Below are 22532 nucleotides of genomic sequence, written 5' to 3'. Positions count from 1 at the left end.
TAAATTGAATGCTATATATGATTTATTGAATTATTGTGCTAACTTGCAGCACATCTTAAATTCAAAGCTTACTCCACTAAATTTCAGTGGGAAACACAGTAATTTTTTTTTTTACATTCATATAACTATGATCAGCCTGCATGAACCTACAAGACAAGCATGTACATTCACAAGCTACTGACAAAGTAAAAAGAATAGAGTAATGCTATGAATTAAACTACCTAATAAAGTAGTTCCAATTAGTTTCACTGTGATCCAGTACACCATTAAAGTGCTTCTTACACAGTAATGCATCAGTAATGAGAGATAAATAACATAATATATAAAAATGTAACACTGACAATGAGTATTTTTACTTTTGAGACATTTTGCTACCATCATTTCTCTTACTTTCCCTTTTTTCAATGCAGGTAAAGTAAGATGACTTGCAATGGAGTATTTTTACAATAAAGAATATGAATACCTCCTCCAGTACTGAATTATAAAGAATAAAATGTAAGTCGTTCTTAAATCTCACTTAAGGAGTAAGTGGTTGGTGGGTGATATGGTTTTTATCCCATTAGGTGGCACCAGAAGACGAGTTACATCTCTTCTGTGCCTTTTGACGGACAACAAATTCAAAACTCCGCAGTAAATTGTGGCTCAATTGCATAAACTTGTAGGAATGTTCCACTGGGTCATCAGGCCGAGGACGAACATAGTTTTGTCCAAAGTCCTCCTCTTAAAATGGGACTGTTTGATAACAAAGTAATATAGCTGCATTTTATGTTGCATTCACTGCCTCATTTAAACTCGCATTTCCTAACTTCGAAACTCGAGACTCCACGGGCTTTCAAAGAATTTGATTACTTATGTAATCTTTTAAATAACATTGTGACCACAGTTTGTTGATATATAAAATATATTATATTTTAGCTTTTGAAAATGATGTGACTGTGTGTTAAACCCACACTGTGTAAAATGCATTCCTCTTTTTGCTGCCTTCTACAAGCGTTCTTTTACTACGGCGTGTACTCGCGTCGCTGTCATGCATGTAATTAACACAATTCCGAGCGTTGTGACAGTACGTGAACGTGTCATAATTCATATCCAATGAGACCCCGCCCTGTCCACCGTGTACCGCTGACCGTCGCTCTCTCCGGGTTGTACAGTAGCGGTCGCGCCTTCTCGCGTTAGCTTCCATGGCGACCGACTAGAAAAGCGTTTTCTCGTGTCCACCGGCCGGTTAGCTCCCGTGGGAGAGCTAACGGGCGTGTTATCAGTCGGGATGATGTAGCGGTGTAACTCTTTGGACGAACTGCGCAGCGCCTTAGCATGCTAAGCTAACGTGGAGAAACTAGACGGTAACTACATCGAGCTAACGGCTCCGAGCTAACGCGGGCTAGCGTTCACCTGCGGGGCTGTTGCTAACTAACCGCCGCCGCCGCCGCCGCCGCCGCCGCCGCTAGCTAACAGGATGGAAAGTGTGAAGGAAAACGAGCCCGGAGCGGATTCTACTCCATCAACGCCACAGGGGATGTCTGATTCTGGCAGTGACAGTAACTCAGTGAAGACAAGTGGATTAACACCGCTGTCTGCTGGAAAGAGACCTTCAGTTGGGGAGGAGGACGGAGGGGGCGCAGAGGCGAAACTCTTCGGGAAGGGACTTGCGGCCACCTCCCTTCTCCAGATTGCGATAAGGAACGGGATCTATCAAAACCAAGTTGCCAACGCGATCGGCGGTGCGGCCAAAAATCTAAACATGCCCGCCGTGAAAGCAGCCAACATTTACAGTCTGACATCGGTCAACAGCAGCACTTCAGTCAACTCCGTGCTGAGCAGGAGGCGGCAGAGGCACAAGAGGAATCTGTCGCTGGGGGCTCCGCCGACCAGCAGCTCGCTCGGGGTGTCTTCTGCGGAGGCGGCCAGCCCGGCTCCAGCTGTCTCGCCGCTGAGCACCCTCAGCCTGGATAGGAAGACTTTTCTTCGGCAGAAGCAGTCAAAGCAGCTTCAGGCCTCTGATAAGACGTGGGTGAGATCGGACCTGCGGCGCGGCTGCATTCACGTCCACGACTGGCTCACGCCCTCCTACCCACGGCCGGTGCTGTGCACAGTGGACACCACTGCTGAAGAGGTAGCCTGTAAGCTGGAAGGGAGCAAAGCTGGTGCTGTGTTGAGAATTAACTACAAAACTACTGCTTTGGTTGACTTAAACGATAACTGCAAAGATAGTAATGGGCAAAGTGATGATATTAAAAGTCTGAGTGACAGTGTGGATGTCAAAACCCCCAAAGGAGACGAGAGTGAACACCCGAAACATCCGTATTATCCGTACACTAAACTGTCCTCTAACTTGTTGGATGATAAAACTGCCAGTAACTCTTCATCTGAGGTCTATCTGAATGACATTGGGATGGATTTGAACCTGGGTGTGGCAGACTGTTATGGAGTCTACTCAGGTTCAGATATGGAGAGCAGCACCTGTGAGGACTTCAGCCCAGGTGGACCCAGAAGCACAGAGCACCGGGACTCGCTCAGTGATGGCCTGGGTTTGGGTACCGACTCCTCAGTGTTGAGCCCAAACTGTGACAGTGCTACAGAGGGACCTGACCCATTTGAGAGCTCCTCAGATGAAGTAGATCTCACATCCTCTCCAACACATTCAGCCGGTGACTCTGCTGCAGACCAGCAAGGAGACCTGCCCACCACCACAGACCCCTCTAGTGCTTCCAACCAAGTGACAAGACTAGATGGTGACACAGAAACTGGAGCTGGGGATAACACAGACACCCCCGAATTAATCAAACCTCCCTCTAAATGCTCCAGCAGCTCTCAGTCTCGGCCCCTGACCAGCCAAGCATCTGTCCAGCCTGACCTGGAGATCCCCGAGGGCAGCAGGGGATGGCTGGAGCCCATCAATACGAGTCCGACCCCGGCCCTCTTTGTCCAGCTGCATGGTGGAGCCGTGCGGCGGCTGGGAGATGATGAGAGGCCTCTGCAGATATTAAACGAGTACCTCACTAATCTGGGGTTTGAAGATGCTTGGAGGGTGCAGGAGGAAGGGATGAATCCAGAAATTGGCAGCCTGATTCGTTTCTACTTCGGTGAGTACTTTGAGTTGTGGAAACATCAAAATCAAAACATCTTTTATTGCTTGTGAGAAAAGCAGACATGCTGATATGTTTTCTATCAAAATCAGGAGGTTATCTTGAGAAGGTTTCTCACAGTTCTTATTTAAACATACTGAAGTTAAGCTGTCAGAGAGCCACTGGCTGCTAGTTACACCATGCCATTTTCGTTGTGCTCGGCTCGTCTCTGCTCATTCATTGTTCATCCATTCTCAGTGTACCGTGAGTGCTGTCATTGTGTTTGGTCAGTCGGACTGTTAAACGAGTGTATTCAATTGTCCTGCAGGGACAATACCTAGTGTTTTGCCTGTAAACCCACCCCGACCCCTCTCTGTGTGTAGTCCTGTAGGGAGACACATCTGGAGGTAGCAGGTGTGATCTTTCGGGACACCAAAGACCAAAATCATGTGGCAGTCTGGATTCAGTTTCCATTCTTGTTCTGTTGTTGTTGTTATTGATAATGATCCTGTTTTGCAGACAAGTAGGGTAAGAGGATGTAAAAACAGCCATGATCTCTTATGGGATTAGCACAACTGGATATTGTTTTTGACCTTGTTTTTACACCATGAGCAAAGACAGTGGAGATAAAGTCAGGAGCCAATGGTGCGATGATGGAGGAAGAAACTGAAATTTACTGAAATTAATATACTCCAAGTTCATCGAACTCACATTGTCTGTCCAGTTTGAAATGTATAAGTGCCCCTCTCAAGTCTTCTTTAAAGCACATTCAAGAACACTTTTTTCCTCTTGCTCCTCTGTTATTTTTATTTTATACAACAAGGAATGCACTGTAAGACATACTATTACTACTCATACCATTAACCTAGAGATATACTCAAGTTGGGCCGAAACTATAGATTATTTTCATTATTGATTTTCTTGATTATTTGATGAATTGTTTGGCCTATAAAATCATAGGGATGAACAATTAATTAAAATATTATCAAAATCGCAATATGGTCAATACTAAAATAGCAGGAGCTGCAGTTTTTTGATAAAGATAAAATGTGTCACAACATAACAAAAATGAAGCATTGTGGTGCTACAGCGATAAATCATATTCTCCAAAAGTAAAGGAACATGGTTGTTTGGTAAAGACTGAAGCAAAAATCACACCAGCATCATTTTTAAATTTTTTCAGTGAAAGTAAAATGCAAAAACCCAAAGATATTCATTTATAAGAAAACCAGCAAATATTTATATTTAAGAAGATGGAACCAGAGAAGTTTGACATTCTTAAAAAAAATCAACTCAAAACAATTAAACAATGATCCAAATCTTTGCTTATTAATTTCCTTTCAACTGAGGAATCAATTAATTGACTAATTGTTGCACCTCTATCACAAAATGTAGCACAAAACAGGCTTTACTCTGAAAATGTTAACTCGGAAAGCTGGGATAATTCCCCCACCTTCCCATACACACCCCCGCCCTCGTCTTGGCTCCCGCAGTAACATGACAGAGGAACAAAGCATGATGTAGAGTTATGCAGCTGAAGGCAGAGGCCCTTCTAGCTGCCACAGTCTCGCACAAGTAGCGGGGAGCTGGTATGTGTGGCAGGAAAGTGGAAGTGCTAATGGCACAACAGGAACAATCACACAGGAGAAGCGGTGTGATGACATGAAGTGACGACAGCGTTCATCATGTTTCCAGAATTAGAAATCTCCAGTTAAATTAGAATAATGTAGCTGTAAAACATTGGTCGCAGCCTCTCCCATAACCCTTTAAAAAGTAAGCAAAGTTAACTCGCAGCCCGTGTTGAGAGATTTATTCCTTTTCAGATGGTCATTTTGAAAAACAGAAGAAGCTATAAAACTATCCATTAATATACAAGGCAGTAATTTTGTTCCACATTATCCTGAAGTGTTTGTTAATGATGGTGTTCAGAGTTGAGCCAACGGAGTTTGACTAAGCAAAAATCCCACCAGCAAAATGCACATTGCCAAGTATTCTCTGTCTTTCAAACACACACACACACACACACACACACACACACACACACACACACACACACACACACACACACACACACACACACACACATTGTGCTGACAGTAAGAGAACAGCGACCTTAGTGGAACTCAGATTTCACCTCCTCAGTGTTTCGGATCTCTGTGAGACAGTCGCAGCAGCAGACGTCTCTTCATCCTGGAGCAGCAGCACCCAGAGGTCACAGCTTTACATTACAAGGTTAAATACCAAACTAACTTGTCTGATGCATGCGCCCAGAGCCACCAAAATACTTTCAGGTTGCAAAAGCAAGCATCTTTCTTTGTCCCAGTGGTGTTGCCATCACAAGGCAAAACAAGGTAGGGTTATTTGCATCGTACCTTTTAACCTCAAGACAATTCAAAGTGCTTTATGTTAAACATTCAGAAAAGACACACAGGACAATATAAAAAGACATAACATAGAAAAAGCTAAAATAGAATAAAGCAAGAGAATAAAAATGACATGATATGAATAAGTAGCCCCAAATTTAATTCAATAAATGCAGCGATAATCAGAAAATTTGTTAACTCTGATTTAGCAGATGGGGCAGAGGTTTTCTTGGAGTTTGTTCCAGATATGTGCTGCATAAAAACTGAATCCTGCATCTCCATGTTCAGCATCATGGTTCAGAAACAAGAGGCTGGTTCAGGATGAAACCTCAGGCAAAGTCTTGTAATTGCTGCTAATACGAAAGTAGAATGAAGATGATTATTTTCAATACTGAATAATCTGCCGATTATTTTCTCAAATTGTCTATAATATTTGTTTATAATACAAATAGTGAAAAAAAGCCACCAACCAGTGACGAACAATCCAAAACTCAAAGGATTTCAGTTTTCTATCTTTATGTATAAAATGTCAGAGTCCAAAATTCCCAACTTTTGCAAGTGTATTGTTTTGTTTGAGCAATAGTCTGAAACCAAAAGATCCTCAGTTTGGAATGAGAAGAAAATTCTTTTGGAGAACAAGCACATTTTTGGCATTTTTGTTTGATTACTTAAAATAGTTGCCGACTGAGCAACTCATCAGTGAATCGAGGAATTGTTCCATCACCAGTCAAATGCTCGATGCCTTCGGGGACATTGGGCTCGTCAAGGACAGGATTCACCAAAAGGTTTTGTTGTAGCATGAACAGGAAATGGCTATTGGCTGCTCACTGAGAGACAGGATGTTCCACATTCAGAGAAATAGACGGAAGGAAAGGGCATGTATGCGTGTATATATGAGCAGGCTACGTCTCGCCGGCACCGCCCGGGGAAGGGTGAGCTCACACGGTATACATTCCTCATCATTGTTTAGTTTAAAAAGAATCACGTTGATCTGCTCCATCAGTTATATGGTGAGATTACGTCACATTTATCCAATCATTAAGGTAGAGGAAACCCACATGATGTCAGCAGTGCTTTTTTGTAAGTAACATGTAAATCATGTTTGAAATCACCAACAGTCACATGACATACAGACACCATTTCACTGTGTTCTGTTAGTATCACTCAAATGAACTGCTTTATCCCATGGAACCTTTACCTACAGCCACTTACATCACTGCTGTCTGCACTGTCAGGACTTGCTGTTCCTGTTTGTACTCAGGGTCTGTACAGAGCTCAGAAAGGAGCTTTCATGTGGGCAGATCCTTCATCTTGGAATAAACTGCAAAAAGCCCTGAAATTATGCACAGCAGTCACCCAAAGTGGATTTAAATGCCAGTAGAGCTGAAATGCTTAGTTGACTGACAGAAAACTATTTTGATAATGGATGAATTGTTTCAGTCGTTGCTGTTTCCAGCTTCTCAGATTTGAGGTTTTGCTTCTTTTCTTTGCCATTTGTAATAATAACTTGAAATAAACTGTTGGTCAGCTGAAAGGAGCAATTGAGTCATGTAACTTTAGTGTGTGGGAAAATAAAAAAGGATAAATTTCAATATTTTCTAACATTTTATGGAAAAGGCATTAATCAAAAATAATCAGCTGATTATTTAATAATGAAAATAGTGGTTAGTTAAATGAGTTTTGGACATTTATGGACCCAAATGAATAAATGCAGCTGCTGTAATGAATTTTTTTATTTTTTATTTAATTGTCTTTTTTTCACCTAAGTTCTATATTAATACTGTGAAAGTCTCAGAGCCTCAGTCCACAGAGAAATGCACACAGCCTGTATTCAGAAACTGAGCCTTAAAATGAGCCATTAGGACTTCTGGAACTTTGTGATGTCACAACAAAGCAGTCACCACTCTCTGCCACGCCTCAAGCCTCACCCACCTGGACCCACCAACCAAACTTGCAGGATTTGTTTTCTCTGGTTGTTTACCTGAAATCTGCTATGTTTTTATTTGATCACTCAGAAAACAGTCAGCCAATCAGAATAGAGGCTCAGAGCCTGTAACTGAAAGGCAAAGATATTTCATTTACGATACTTTAAAAGAGAGAAAAGCAGAAAATCTTATTCAGTTTTGTTTGAAAAATGATTCAAATGGTTCATCAATAATCAAAATGATCATTTAACAAAAAAATGTCTCAGATTATGTGAACGCAAACAAAGTTTGCCTGAATAAAATACAGATGAAAACTGGCAAAATTATGATTTAAATCTGGAACTGTGTGATCAGAGGGTGAAAAAACAAGACACTGAATGTGACCCTGACATTTAACACCAGCTTTCGACACTGTGTACAGACAGATTTCAGTAGGTTTAAAAAAGTATTGACATTCAACAACCTGCCGTGCTCAGGAGCTGGTTAGTCTGGGTGAAACCTATGTGAGGTTTGTGTGCAAGTCACTGGAGGAGGATGTCTGGAGGATCTAGGTGCTGGTGTTTTAAGACATTGTATAACAAGCTAATCTGATTTCAGGCCTCTCAGCTCAAAGTCTTTATGTGTCTCCCTTTCTTTTGTTCTCTGGTGTTTGTGATCAGAGAGCAGTTTTATAAGAAACTAGGCGGTGTTCATGAGTTGGTTTCAAGCACATGAGACCATCAGAGCCCTGCTTTGCCTTGTGTCTGTAACTCAGCTGTGGCTGCTTTTTGTGCCAGCGAGGGGTTAATGTGACAAATCACGCCTGAGTGACTGCTCACTCTCTCAGCCCACAGGCTATTAGCTACAGTCCACTTACATAATCACACAGCTCTCACTTTCTGAAAGAGAAACCCAGTGTGAGAGTTGATTCACAAAATCCCACAGAGCTAAAAATAAAACTCTGTTATGCAAAAAGCCATTATGAAAAGTGTCTGATCATCTCCACACTCACGATCATCAGCGGTGTCTTTTACTATCATATAACAAGCCTGTATCTCTCCCTCTCCAGGTAAGCCTCGCAGCGTGGGCGGTTCTGAGCGCGTGCAGCTTTCAGGGGTGTTCAATGTTCGGAAAGGGAAGCTGGCACTGCCAGTGAACCGCTGGTCGAAGCGTCAGGTCACACTGAGCGGAACCTGCCTCATTGTCTCGTCTGTGAAACACGCCCACACCGGCAAGATGCACATCCTCCCTCTCATCGGAGGAAAGGTACTTAATAAAAGGTTCTCGTGTCTCTAACATGTGAGGCATTATTCTGGATGAGTACCTGTTTATCAGATGTCCTCTCTGTGCTTTGGACCAGTGGTAAAAAACAGTTTTGCTTTGAAACTCTGAGGTCGTTCACCTCCTCCTGCTGCACCAGGCCGTGCAGCCGCGGCTCCAGCGAACTACAGACCTTCATAGAGACATGTGTTTGTGTTATTGTTATACAGCATACATACAGTATTATGTACAGATGTACATAAAGGGTTGGGCACCTCAGAGCAAATTACATTTTGTTGATCTTTGAAGTGAAAATAAGCCTGCCCCTGCAGAGTTATTGTTGCAAGTCTGCTTTTGTTTATTTATATTTTCCATTAGAATGTCCTGCACTCTCTCACCTGTATAGCAAGTCCCTCAGGACAATACTACAAATGTTGATTCTAAATCAGAGTCTTTACTCTTTTTTTACATCCAGATCACAGGTGACTGTACGAAGAAGTAAAAACATGTTGGTGCAGTAATGTGGGATTTTAGTGGCACTGAAATGCATTTGTACAACAAATCTTTATTCAAAATTAATACTCATAGCACAACTGTGTGGTGTTATTTTATTGATCAACTGAGACCAGAATCAACATGAGACACCACCCTGATGAAGGCGAGATAACTGATTTTAAAAGAACATGGTAAATTTTATGAAGAGTTATGCAACTTGTTTTCATTTTAGATGAACTTGGATTAAAGCTCAGACTCATCTGCACCTTGATGTGTGAGTGTGATCTCAGAGTCAGAGTGTCTTTAACCAGCAGAAATAGATGGAGTCCTGCTACATGAGCCTGGATCATTGAGAAGTGGTTCTTTTTGAACCCTCAGTCATTAGGTTGGATACACAAGACTTTAAAGAAAACATGGAGGAAACCGAACCGTGTTCTGTGCTGCAGGTGGAGGAAGTGAGGAGACACAGCCACTGTCTGGCTCTCAGCTCAGCTGGTCCTCAGAGTCAGACCTACTACATCAGCTACGACTCCTACACAGAGCATCTCCGGTGGCACAGGACAGCCTCAAAGGTACGTGAAGGTTTACAGTATATATGTTTTTTTTTATCCTCAGTCAGTCTCTTGCTTTTACATTTTATTGACATATATTCCAGGATTATGATGATGGCAGTGTTTCACACATCTGCCTCTTGTGAGCTCATCATGTTGTCCCCCCCCCCCCCCCCCCCACTGTCAGATTGCGTCCCAGAGGGTGAACTCAGTCGACCTGTCGTGCTGCAGCCTGGAGGAGCTGCCTGCTCAGCTGTTCTACAGCCAGGACCTCACCCACCTCAATCTCAAAAACAACTTCATGTCCCCTCACAAAGGCGTTCCAGCACTCACCAGGTGGGTTTCTACCATCTCCACACACCACACGCAGACAGGGCACTACCATCCTGTGTGTTTTGGAGCACAGCAACAGGAGCAGCCGGCAGATGAAAGCAGGGCTTTCTCCTTTGTTTTTCTCTCTTTTGAATGTGAAATTTCCCTCAGTGGTTCTGTCTGTCTTGGGGAGCTAACATATGGTCTGAAGAGGAAGCAGCTTAGATCAAATTACAGATGACGTGTGTGGGTGGCTGTGTGGTTCGGATGATTAAAAGCGAGCTGCAGAGATTTGACAATTTGTCATCAGCCACCTGACCTCAGGGACAGAGGGTTTTGTCTAAGTGGTCGCTGATATCACAGACTTATGAAGTGAAGTCATTCTCCATTGTAAGACCAGGTCCACACAAAAAGTCAGCTTCAAGTGAAAATTAAAATTAAAGTCTTTCTTTCATCTCTTCCTTTCAGTCCACACTGAGGTGTCATTTATAAACCAAAAAACAACAACTGCAGTGTCTAGGATTTAGAACTGGCTAAATGTGGAAATGCTCACTGACATAAACCTGTGTGGCAGCGGTGCAGCAGCAAAGTAAACTTCTTAATGTCAGTGCAGCCGCAGAAACAAGTGCTGTCATTATTTCACACAACTTTGTGATTATGAAACAGACGATGGACAGAGTGATGTTTGTGTGCAGCACAGTAAGTGGGTTGTGTGTGTCTGTCTTCTGACCAGATGTTGGCTGTGATGCACAGTTTTGTTGTTTGCAGACAGAGGAAGAGGAGGAGGAGGAGGAGATTTGGCTGTTACAGTCTGGATCAAACAGCATGAAAGTGCTGGTGTGGATGCACATTAATTTTACGTGTACATGTTTTCAGATTTAGCCAGTGCAGTGTGCACGTTGTCTAAGAAATGTCGGTCTGTTCAGTGCCTTGACGATGTGCTTCGGGACAAATGCTCTAATCACTCAAAATGTTACAGTGCAGAGAAAGAAAACCATCAGACAAGTGCACAGCTGCTGTTTTAAACCTGCTTTGTCCTGTCAAATGTGCACAGGAGTAAAATCCAACTGCTACTTGCCTGCTGAAGTAGTAATGTTGATAACAGGCTGCCAGAAGACAATACACACGTAAACTAAATGTGGTGGTTTCCTGTCACACTTTGACACTTCGGTCAGTTTGATGGTGAAACAGGCATTAAACTTTATTCTGTGTGATATTAAAAAGGTCTTTAAAAGACTTAAGTTTGACTTGAAGTCTGCATCCTGTTTGGTTCTGAGCTAAAACAGGCAGTGGGATTTCCAAACACTGTGCTCTGTCATACTGTGTAATTTAAAGCTGAAATATGCACGTTATGTTTGGACCTGAGGCACATAACACACCAATAAGAATCAGTCGTGCTTGTGGCGTCATCTGTGTGTGTGTGTGTGTGTGTGTGTGTGTAATATGTCCTTCACTCAAAGTACAGCCTTCTTTTCCTTGTTTTTGTCTTATGCAGAAGCTAATTTACCAGCACAAGGCATTTACACAGACCCAGACTATTACATAACTGTAACTATTGTTTAATGATGCAATGTATTGTCACTTGTTGTCAGATAAAGTCCAGTGGATAATGACCTGATTAACAATGTGACATTATCCAGACACAAAACGCTCACACACACACACACACACACACACACACACACACACACAGAGGTGGTTCATACAAGTTAAGCGTTGATGTGATATTTTTTAACTAATAGTTGCTGAAAAGAAGCCGTTTGTGTCACGTTGAAACCTCTTTTCTTCTTCAGGTTTAGGCTCCAGACCCAAAAACACACAGTGATTCTTCTGCTCTTGATTTGAGATCTTTGCTTCCTCTTTGTGTTTCAGCCGTGATGGAGATGAACACATAATGTATATTTACTGCCATTGTTACCTCATAAACACACACTTCCCAGGCCACGTCCTGAGGAATGTGTTTGTCCCGTGGTGTGCCGGTGACTTTCCCTCGGAAGGACGTGGATCCGCTTTAACCTTTCACTCTGACCCCTCTGTGAACTGGATTAGGCTAGGCCAGGAAGGCCAGGGAACACACACACAGACACACACGCTCACACACAAACTCCTGCCTGAAGCACACGCTGCGTTGTTATGGTGAAAACTTTTTGTGGTGTAAACATTTAGCTTTAAATAGTTGGTGCACTGTAAGCGTTGTGCTGCTGTATCCTTGAGACCTTGTGCAGGCTTCCTCCTGGTAATTTTCCTTGTTTATGAGACAGTTGTTATATAACTACTGAAAAGCTTTTCTCGATGTGAGAGCCTCAATTCAGACGTAGACTGACTGTAGCACTGACAGATTAATATTTTTGACCTTCTTTGTCTGCCCTTGTCTTCCTGTCCCTCACTCTCACTCTCTGTTAATGTCTCTCTCTCTCTCTCTCTCTCTCTCTCTCTCTGACTCTCTAGGTTTTGTAAACTGAGAAGCCTCAGTCTGTCCAATAACTCCCTGTCCGAGTTTCCTCTGGCCTTGTGTGACATCACATCGCTCACAGAGCTAAACTTGTCTGGAAACCGTCTCTCGTCTCTGCCTGCAGAAGCAGGAACCATGCTCAAGTAAGTGGGCGACAGCCTCGAGGCTGCCACTGTTAATGATGATGATGATGATGACGATAATTTGTCAGGTATTTGCCCGAGAGGCCGACTGTGTCCTCAGTGACCTGTACTTTGCTGACAGAGACATCAGACCGGGGTTGTTGTCATTGTGGGTCCATCAGAGCAGATTAATCCGTCTCTGTATTAAATGAACAACTGGCTGTGCACCAGACTTCTGTACTGACGGTGCAGAGGTAACGTCCAGGTGATCAGAGCGCGGAGTCACGCCGCTGCCTTTTCATCCGCTCATATTAGAAAGAAAGACACGAATAACTCGTGACAGAAAGTAGAAGACCTGCGGTGTTTTATGTGTTATAAAAAGAAGATATCGTGTGAGCTAGCTGTTACCACATCATTTATGGATCACTTCTGCTGGGCTTTGATTTTTATAGTCAGGTTAAAATAATCGTATCATAAAATATGGTCATAAATAGTAAAACTCTGGGAAACTTCCATCTCAGCAAAAAGTCAACAACTTAAAGTTTCTTTTACAGTGAGAGCAACTGAACTCATCTCAGGTGAAGGCAGCATGATATCATACTTGTCCCAAACCAGGGAAAACACGTGCACGTCACTACCATCATGAATAAAGGGACGTAGTCTGTCACAGGCTGAGTGCTCCAGCTCAATATCTGAGATAAATGTTTATCAATGTGTTCAGTCCAAATTTGAGCTCATGGTATTAACTTCACTGGTGCAACAGGCTGCAAAGTTTTAGCACAGGAGAAAACAAATCTGATCTCAGACCTGTTGGAGAAGGACTTAAAGAATAGACGTACTTTTTCATCATTACACCCAGTTTCCTTCATTTCCCCACATACATTAGATAGTTGGAGCAGTATCTAAGTATGCAGACACGTTTATTGTCTTATCTATTGTTTCAGCTGTAACTCTGTTTGTGTGCAGTCTGCAGACTCTTCTGCTGGACAGTAACTTCCTGAGCTCTCTGCCCATGGAGCTGGGCTCTCTGGAGGGCCTGACCTACCTCGGCTTGTCCTTCAACTGCTTCAGCTGTGTCCCCCCCGTCCTGGAGAAGCTCAGAGGTACAGAAAGACTCTGTCTGGCAGGGAACCAGCTCTCTGTCCTGGATATGGCCGGACTGCAGTGGCTCCCTGCTCACCACATAGATCTCAGGTAAGAATATCCTCTCAGACGCCGACATTTTTAGAAGTAATACTGGAACAAAGCTCAGCTGAAATCTAACACTGCCCAAGGTGCTGCAGGAAAATGTGCTGCATCACGGCCTGCCTTGGTCTTGGTCTTTTTGTTTTGTGGATTTGAAAATCTTAACACCCAATAATTCAAATTCAATATAGACTTTTTTTTCTTTCTGCAGCAAAAACAACAAGTGTTCAAATTGGAGCTGAAATTAATCAATCAATCACCAACGATTTCTCTTGTTCAGGTTAAACCGGCTTCAGAAAGTGACAGTGGGAGACTCAGAGCAGCTGGTCCACATCGTCCACCTGGACCTGAGGGATACTGGTCTACAGGAGCTGGATGTCAGGGCTCTCTGCAGGCTGGAAACCCTCCGCTGTGATAGAAACACACTCTCCCTCCTCAGAGTCGGTGGCCACGCCCTCAAGAGCCTGCACGCTGCACATAACGGTACTAAGACTTATTATGTGTTGTAAAGATGTTAAACAGATAATGACACTAAATACACATTGGCACAGAGACTATAAAGAGTTCTGCATGTTGTGTTTGTAGAGCTGAAGCAGCTGGAGGTGCAGCCTGTGCCAGAGAATCTGACTCTTCTGGATTTGTCCTGGTATGAGGACGCACCAGCAACACTTCACTGCCCTATTTAGAGAGTAGAAGAGCAGACTGGGCTCTTGTTCTAAGTTTGGTGCTGACTGTATCTGTTTTCTTAAAGGAACAAGCTGGGGTGTGTCCCTGACTGGGTGTGTGAGAGCAGCAGACTGGAGGTGTTGGACATCAATCACAACGCTGTCACCGAGCTGCCCATGTGGTGAGCACAAACACACAACACACAAACAACATCTTAAAAAGAACAAGGAACACCTGGCATTCAGCTGAAAACACACCTGAATACAAGGCATACTCAAATTCATTTTGGATGTGGCTGTGTCTGATCCCAGCTTCACATCTTTATGCACCATGTGAACAACTGAAACAGATGAGTTTCTTTCCTTTGTTCCCACTTAAACAGTATTTTATTTCTAGTTTTTTCTTATCTGGACTGAGAGTCTAAGGACAGAGGTCGTACAGATTGTTTTGAGCTAAATTTGTCTGGTTTGAGCAGTATTAATAAAATTAACTTAACCAATAAAGTGTAGAAAAGGTTAAAAACTGTATCAACGAAACAATTTACAGCCACACTATGAGCTCTGTGTGGCTGCACAGCTAAATGCTAACAGACGTATTCTAACATGCTCCCAATGACAACACTAACAGACCTGCTATAATGTTCACCATGTTCACTATCTTAGTTCAGCAGGATATTATTTCTAATTATCAGTAAACTCAGCTGAGGCTGATGGAACTGTCATCAGTTTGCAGACATTTGGTCATAGACCAAAGAGGATCACCAGAGCTGTTACAGTAAAGGATGGGAGCTGCTTGGATGCAGGAGTTGATATTTTTAATTGCTCAGATGGCATGTAATTAAGTGTTAGAGGATTTAGCTGTCAGTCTGCCACATCTGTGGCTTAAAGAAGGGGAAGCATACAGTACCTTCTACACAGGTGTGTTTTTAGCTGAAACGTCTCTTTTAGCTCGACCTCAGACAAACACCAGCACTGCATAAAGAAAACAAAGCCTCCTCATATTTCAAAGAGACCACTGTGTTGGCACAGTCTCAAATAAGTGGAGTAACTGAATTGGGATCAAAAAAAAAACTTTTAAAGTTGCCTCAGGTTTTGCAGCAGTGTCACCTGAAAGTGTGCTGTGTTGACCAATCAAAAAACGTGCAGGTGTATATTTGAAGTAGAAAAACACTGAGCACTTTGATACTTTCTTAGTATCAATATAGAACCTAGACCTGTTTTATAATCAAAAACACGTGGACATCTACCTTTAGAGTATATGGGACCTTTAATTCTTGATTCACCCCACAAGTCTTTAAAGTCATAGTTATATTATTATAATGGGTCGTTCCATCTTCTCCTCAGTACCTGTAGCAATACGCCCACACCAGCACGGCGCTATTTTAAATCTGTATACAGCTTCAGGCAGCATCTGCCATTGAGCAGTTAAAAACGTTATGTCTTGCACTAAACGATCTTCCTACATCGCTTTTTATAGACCACACAGACAATTTGATAACAGTTTTTTGGGGCCATTGATCAGCCTTTGCACTCAGCCTCAGTCTACATCAGCTACTGCACTTATTCAAACTAAAGGTCCAGCACTCTTCTTCCAACTGTCCCTGATTCAGGAGTTAATTCAACATAAGCAGAACTCAGTGAACCTCAGTGGAAAATTGGGTCACTAAAGCAAAGGGTGTTTTGTGTACTGTTCTGCGTCCTCATCGTGGTAAAACAGAGCTGTTTCCACTGACAGATTTACAGTACACACACACACACACACACACACACACACACACACACACACACACACACACACACACACACACACACACACACACAGACTGAGCTTGCTGTGTTGTTTGTGTCGTAGGCTGCTGTCCAGTGGGAGCTTGAGGAAGCTGCTGGCAGGCTGGAACCAAGTGTGTCGACTGGCTGAGAAGCTGGAGAGATCGCAGCTCGAAGTCCTCGACCTCCAACACAACTATCTGACTGAGCTCCCACAGAACCTGTTCATCAAAGCACAGAGGTGCACACAATAACACAATCTCGACTCTTTCTTTCTTTTTCTTTCCATTCTGCCTCACCTCTTCATCTGTCTTTGTCTCATCTTTCCGTCTTCTGTCTCTTTCCCCCAACTGTCAGTTGTTCAAGCACTAAATTTGTATTCTCTGTTGGGATTTCTTCACAGCTTGCGATACCTAAATGTGTCAGCCAATAAGCTGGAGAACCTCCCCGCAGCCAGCCTATCAGAGGACAGCTTCAGCAGCCTGGAGGAACTCTATGTGACCAATAACAGCTTGACAGACAAGTGCATCCCTCTCCTGACAGGACACGGCCACCTCAGGGTGCTTCACTTCGCCTACAACCAGCTGCAGACCTTCACTGCCAGGTATCATCCAGTGCTGCATATGATCAGTATCTCTACGTGTGATGACTGCATTGAAGTAATAGTTGTTTTTCTATACAAATTAAAATAAGAGTTATTAAAGTCTGAAGGCTTAAGTTCCCAGACACACTGAGGTTGAGATGAAAGGTTTGTGCATCTAACTGTGGGCTTGCAGATCCACCCAGACTTAGATTAGCTCACGGTGCTTTGATTTTACAAGTCGTCTTAATCCTAAAAACATCCAGTCTCCAATCACAGCCTTCCTTCAGAGATAGGTGTAGGTCAGGAGAGATAAAAGGAGATGTATGTGGCTTCCAAAAATAAAGTTTCCAGTGGCAGCGCTCTGATGTAATCGTACCTCCCCCTCCTGCAGTAAACTGGCCCGACTGGAGCAGCTGGAGGAGCTGGACCTGAGCGGCAACAGACTGAGGGCAGTGCCCACCACCATCCTCAGCTGTCAGCGCATGCACACACTGTCAGCCCACTCCAACTGCATCAGCACGTTCCCCGAGGTCCTCCAGCTCCCTGAGATCAAGGTTAGTCGGACACACGCAGGTATTTTAGGATTATTCATTTAGGTGGGGTGGGGGGTGGGGTCCTCTGGAGCTCAGAGCAAAGCTGCACACTAATATTTTTCTTTGTTTGTTTGTCTCAAGGGACGCATTCACACAACATCCATAAACATCTGTATCAGCTGTTCACCCAAGTTAAGGGCCTATTGTAAATAGTTCTGGAAATTAGGGAAGAAACTCAACCTCTTTCTGGTCCGATGCCAAAAACCGAGCTGCCTCTGTCCCTCTCTCTCTGTCTGTCTATCTCTACCTCTGTGCTCATCTTCACTGGGTCGGACCAGATCAGGAAATCCTTTGTAATCTCCCGGTAACTCCCTAATCTCTGCCTTTCTCTGAACCCAAATGGCGGTTTTAATACTGTTGCCTGTGTGTGTGTGTGTGTGTGTGTGTGTGAGAGAGACAGAGAAAGTGTGGGAAAAAATAACAGAATTTTTCATGCATTGTGATTTCTCGTGAATGAGTCGGTATCAATGCACAAAAGTCTTTTGAGGCCTTTTTTACTGCAGCTTTTCAACACTGGTCTTTGCTAATTAAAGATAAAAAAGAGAGAGAAAATGTTTGATAAGAGATTTGATCATGTGAGTTCAACAAATCCAGGTATTTTTCTGACCAGGATCCGGATTAAAATGAAACCGACTAACTGAACCATCCCTCGATTTGTTGTGGGTTAAACCAACTGGACTGAGGAGTGTAAACATCAAACAACAATATCAACTAGATGCTAGTTACTAAACTCTGATCTGGTCTCTGCAACGATACGAACACATTTTTAAAGTTACGTCCCTCTCTGTGTTTTCCCTCCTCAGTGCGTCGACCTGAGCTGCAACGAGCTGACTGAGGTGACTCTGCCAGAGACGCTTCCTCCGAAGCTTCAGGAGCTGGACCTCACAGGAAATCCTCGCCTCAACCTGGACCACAAGAGCCTGGAGCTCCTCAAGTGAGAGCTTCAAACATAAACACACTGATGTAGCAGAAATCTGTAAAATACGGCACCGACGGGCTGATCTTTTCCTTTTGCCTCCTCTCTGCAGTAATATCCGATGTTTCAGAGTAGACCCGTCTCCTTCTGCTCCATGTGTGAGCGAGAGCCACGGGGCCCCTGCAGTCTGGAGCCACGGCTACACTGAGGCCTCCGGAGTCAAAAACAAGTCAGTCTTTTTCCCCCATTTTGTACTCATATCCATCTGCTCACCAGCATGAATTAATGTCTTTTATGTTTAGATCATTTAGCACTTTTCTAAACCAAAATGTATTTTAAAACAAACACAAATAACAATAACAACAGTCGTGAAATGTTCAATAAAAGCATGAAAACTGCATAAAACAAAAAGAAACAGATTTATGCAGATAAGTTCTGAAGATGTTTAGTAAAAAGGCGCTGACTCAGCTCAGCTGTAGACTCATCGTCTGGATAGTAGCTCTCTGAAAGCTTTGGGTCAGCAGACCTGAGAAACGATGTTGCAAATGTTCTAGTATTGATCTTTGTATATCATGCAGTATATTTCTGTGTCATATGTCCTTGGAGATTATGAGAGAAATAGATAAGGAAACCAAACTCTGGAGGGTTTAAACTAATACACTAAACATGTTTTTAGCATCTAGTGCTGGTCAGACATCTGGCTGCTGCACTCTGATATGCAGACATGTCAGTGAAGAGGTGGACTAAAGGAGGCACAGTGAGGTCGAGGCGGGGATTAATTCTCCACTTGACACATAGATAACTCTGGATTCTGGATCTTGTTGTTTGTTCTCAGGCTGTGTGTGGCTGCTCTGGCCCTCGACAGCTTCTGTGGGATCCGCGAAGCTCTGTATGGAGTTTTTGACGGAGATAGGAATGTCGAGGTGCCTTACCTGCTGCAGTGCACCATGGGAGATGTGCTAGCAGAGGAGCTTCACAGGGGCCAGAGGCAGGAAGATTACATGACCAACACTTTCCTCACCATGCAAAGGTAAAGATGCTTAAATTGATTCTTTGAACAACACACAGATGACAAACAGTCACACCTGAATATTTCCACAGTGACAGCGATTACTCTCTCTCACACACACACACACACACACACACACACACACACACACACACACACACACACACACACACACACACACACACACACACACTCCTGTGTTTCTGCGTTGCTCTCTGCAGGAAGCTGGGCACAGCAGGCCAGAGGATGGGCGGCTCAGCAGCTCTGTGTCACATCAGACATGACCCGGTGGCGCCCGGTGAGCACGGCGGCTGCTTCACTCTGACGGCTGCCAACGTGGGCAGGTGCCAGGCTGTTTTGTGCCGAGACGGCAAAGCTATGCAACTCTCCACCACACACACCGTCAAAGAGGAGCCGGAGTACCAGAGGGTCCGACAGCATAACGCCATCATCACAGAGGTAAAGGCCGACGGGGTTCACTCATGATTTATGTTTTTTCAGAGAATAGATAAGAATAGATAAAAAGGGTTTAGATGAGGGCTGCAACTTAAAATTATTTTCATGATTTCTTGACATTTTAGAGATTTATTTAAGTAATTAATCAAACAAGTAATTGCCTGATTAAATTATTAATTGTTTAGTCAATAAAATGCCTGAAAATAGTAAAAATAAAATCCCATCAAAATTTCCCAGATCTTAAATTAACATCTTTAAATTCTTAATTTTGTTAAACCAACAGTACAAAACTGAGAAATATTACATTTCTTCTTCTTCTTCTTCTTCTCTGCAGGATAACAAAGTCAGTGGTGTAACTGACTCTACCAGAATTATGGGTTACTCCTTCCTGTGCCCATCTGTGACACCTCAACCCCACGTCTCCACGGTGACGCTCACACCGCAGGATGAGTTCTTCCTCCTGGGCAGCCGGGGATTGTGGGACATGTTGTCTCCCGGTGAGGCGGTGGAGGCGGTCAGGAATGTGCCGGACGCTCTGGCTGCTGCTAAGAAGCTGGTGACTCTGGCTCAGAGCTACGGCTGCTCCGACAGCCTCAGCGCCGTCGTCGTCCAGCTCAGCATCACTGAAGACTGCTGCTGTTTCTGCGAGCCGCCGCCCCCGCCCCCCAGTCCCGGTCTGGGCGCACACACCAGCACACACCATTACTCAGCAAGCGCTGATGGCAGTATACCAGTGCCGCCGGTTTCTTCAGGAACAGTGAGTGAGCTGAGCAGCGAGTTCAGCACGTCTGAAATGAGCAGCGAGGTGGGATCCACGGCGTCATCGGAGGAGCCGCCGCCTCAGGCCGAGCCCCTGGTGTCCCATCTAAACCTGCCGGGACGAGTTGGCGTGCGGAGACCTGCCTGTGGAGGAGGGAGCTTCCAGAGGCAGTTCTCCGGAGCTCTATCTGACAACGGGCTTGACAGCGAGGACGAGGAGCCCATCGCCGGCGTCTTCTCGAACGGCAGCCGCGTGGAGGTGGAGGCTGACGTCCACTGTCTGCACCGCCATGACTGCCCAGCGCCCCAATTACACACTCACGCTCAGCCAAGCACAAAGATCTCTCTCGCTGTCGCCTCGCATCATGAGCCTTCACCCCCCCCCTTCTCCTCCCAGTCTCCTTCCCCCGTCCCTCCCTCCTCTCCCTGCCTCAGTGGAGAGGCTCGGTCTGGGACTCTGGGCCGCAGGGCTCGAGCTAACGGCTCTGTGGCCTGCCAAGGGAGGAACCAGGACCTCATAGAGGAGGCGGCCGATGCCCCCGTCAGGAAGCAGGGGGGCTACTTCAACGCTCCCGCCCAGCCGGACCCCGACGACCAGCTCATTATCCCGCCAGAGCTGGAGGAGGAAGTCCGGCAGATCATCCAGCAGCAGCAGGAGCAGATGCAGACACACAACCAGCAAGCACACAACTACCAGAAACCTGCAGACTATTTTGTCACACCTCTCTAACTTCTGCCCCCCCACCCCCATCCCCATCCCCACCCCACCCCACTCCCCAGGATATCAGATTTGGTGAGTTTCAGGGATAGAGGACTGTGGAATCAGGACTGCCTGTCCTGATGCTCGGCTCCGCATTCATTTGTTCCGCTCCCTCCAAAAACCTCAGAGTGTTCTGAACATGGACTAGAGACTGTTGCATTATGGTTTTTGTTATTTACTTTATTTTCTACTGTTAACTCTATGCCCCTCGAAATGCAATGCAATTTTTATAACACTTTATGTTGATTAAATCTTCACATGTAATTGAGTTTTACCATATCTTTAATTTGAAGAAGCACTTTGAATGCTTTGTATTAGACTTTGGAGTTTAATTCTATGTTTAAATGGTACTTTGAGATTTGGACCATTCTGTTCTTTGTGTTGTAGCAGACATTCCCCTGTTTGTCGCGGCTGATGGCCTTACAGTTGTCGGAGTTAGTAAAACTGTTTAACTAACTCCTAGGAGTTTAATACTTTAAAGTGACTTAGTCACTGAAGCGTACTAATATTCTCTGAGAGAAAAGATGATTATTTCAAACGGCTGATATTCCAGGTTTGTGTTCTGCTCGGGGGTGTGCAGAGTTCAGAGTGGTGCTGCAGTGGTGAGGAAATGCTGATCAGGGCAGATCTGACAGTTATTACCAGCTCAATAAATGTTCTCAGAACGGTGTTACAGACTTGCTGACAATGGCAAATCACACAAGAGAGCTACTTTTGCTATATAATAAATTAAAGTTTTCAGATAACTACAACGTGTTGGTTTTGACTGCTTGTGGAGGGGTGGAGGATACATAGAGCTGAAAGAATACTCACACTTTGTGCAGGTTCTTAAACTCATATCTTTGTCATTTGAATCTTTCTGGGACTTTCTGGAACTGTTGATCAGACAAAACAAGAAATTTGAGAGATGTCTGCAAGTTTTAGGAAAGTCTGATGGGCATTTAGTTTTATGACATTTTACCCACCAAATAATCAATCTATAGCTAAAAATAATTCATTTCTGACAGCAGAAATCCAAGCACTAAAATTCGTAATGTGGGTGAACTGATCCTTTAAAGGTCTTTAAAAAAAAAAAGTACATGTTTGAGAGCTGCACAACAACAAGCAACAAACTTCTAGTTCTCCAGGCTAATGTCACGTTGTCGTGTTTGTGCTGCTGCGACACAATCACTGCATTGTGTTATGTGAAATGGTAAAATTAGAACTTTGGTAATTACCTCACTCTGGAGAATTTCTTTTGTTAATAATTAAGTCTTGACTGAACAGACCAACAGTTACATCACTGCTGTGTCCTCTGTGTATGTGTGGTCCATTG

General features: G+C 44.1%; 1 protein-coding gene across 1 annotated transcript; it reads left to right on the top strand.

Annotated features, from left to right (window-relative positions):
* The first annotated feature begins 1121 nt into the window (after positions 1 to 1121).
* Positions 1122 to 21963, top strand: LOC139626245 (PH domain leucine-rich repeat protein phosphatase 1-like). Its single transcript, XM_071486525.1, has 17 exons — positions 1122 to 3083; positions 8402 to 8598; positions 9534 to 9659; positions 9826 to 9974; positions 12399 to 12545; positions 13491 to 13718; positions 13990 to 14192; positions 14295 to 14355; positions 14461 to 14556; positions 16227 to 16382; positions 16545 to 16745; positions 17116 to 17278; positions 18121 to 18251; positions 18346 to 18462; positions 19069 to 19263; positions 19464 to 19701; positions 20033 to 21963. The coding sequence occupies exons 1-17, from the start codon at positions 1457 to 1459 to the stop codon at positions 21185 to 21187; spliced, it is 5190 nt and encodes a 1729-aa protein (XP_071342626.1). The 5' UTR covers positions 1122 to 1456; the 3' UTR covers positions 21188 to 21963.
* The last annotated feature ends 569 nt before the right edge of the window (positions 21964 to 22532 follow it).

The sequence above is a fragment of the Trachinotus anak genome, unplaced genomic scaffold (assembly GCF_046630095.1).
Source record: "Trachinotus anak isolate AG129_WGS33_773 ecotype Australia unplaced genomic scaffold, CSIRO_AGI_Tana_v1 ptg000010l, whole genome shotgun sequence".
In the NCBI taxonomy this organism is placed as follows: Eukaryota; Metazoa; Chordata; class Actinopteri; order Carangiformes; family Carangidae; genus Trachinotus; species Trachinotus anak.
This window is presented reverse-complemented; position numbering and strand designations above follow the sequence as displayed.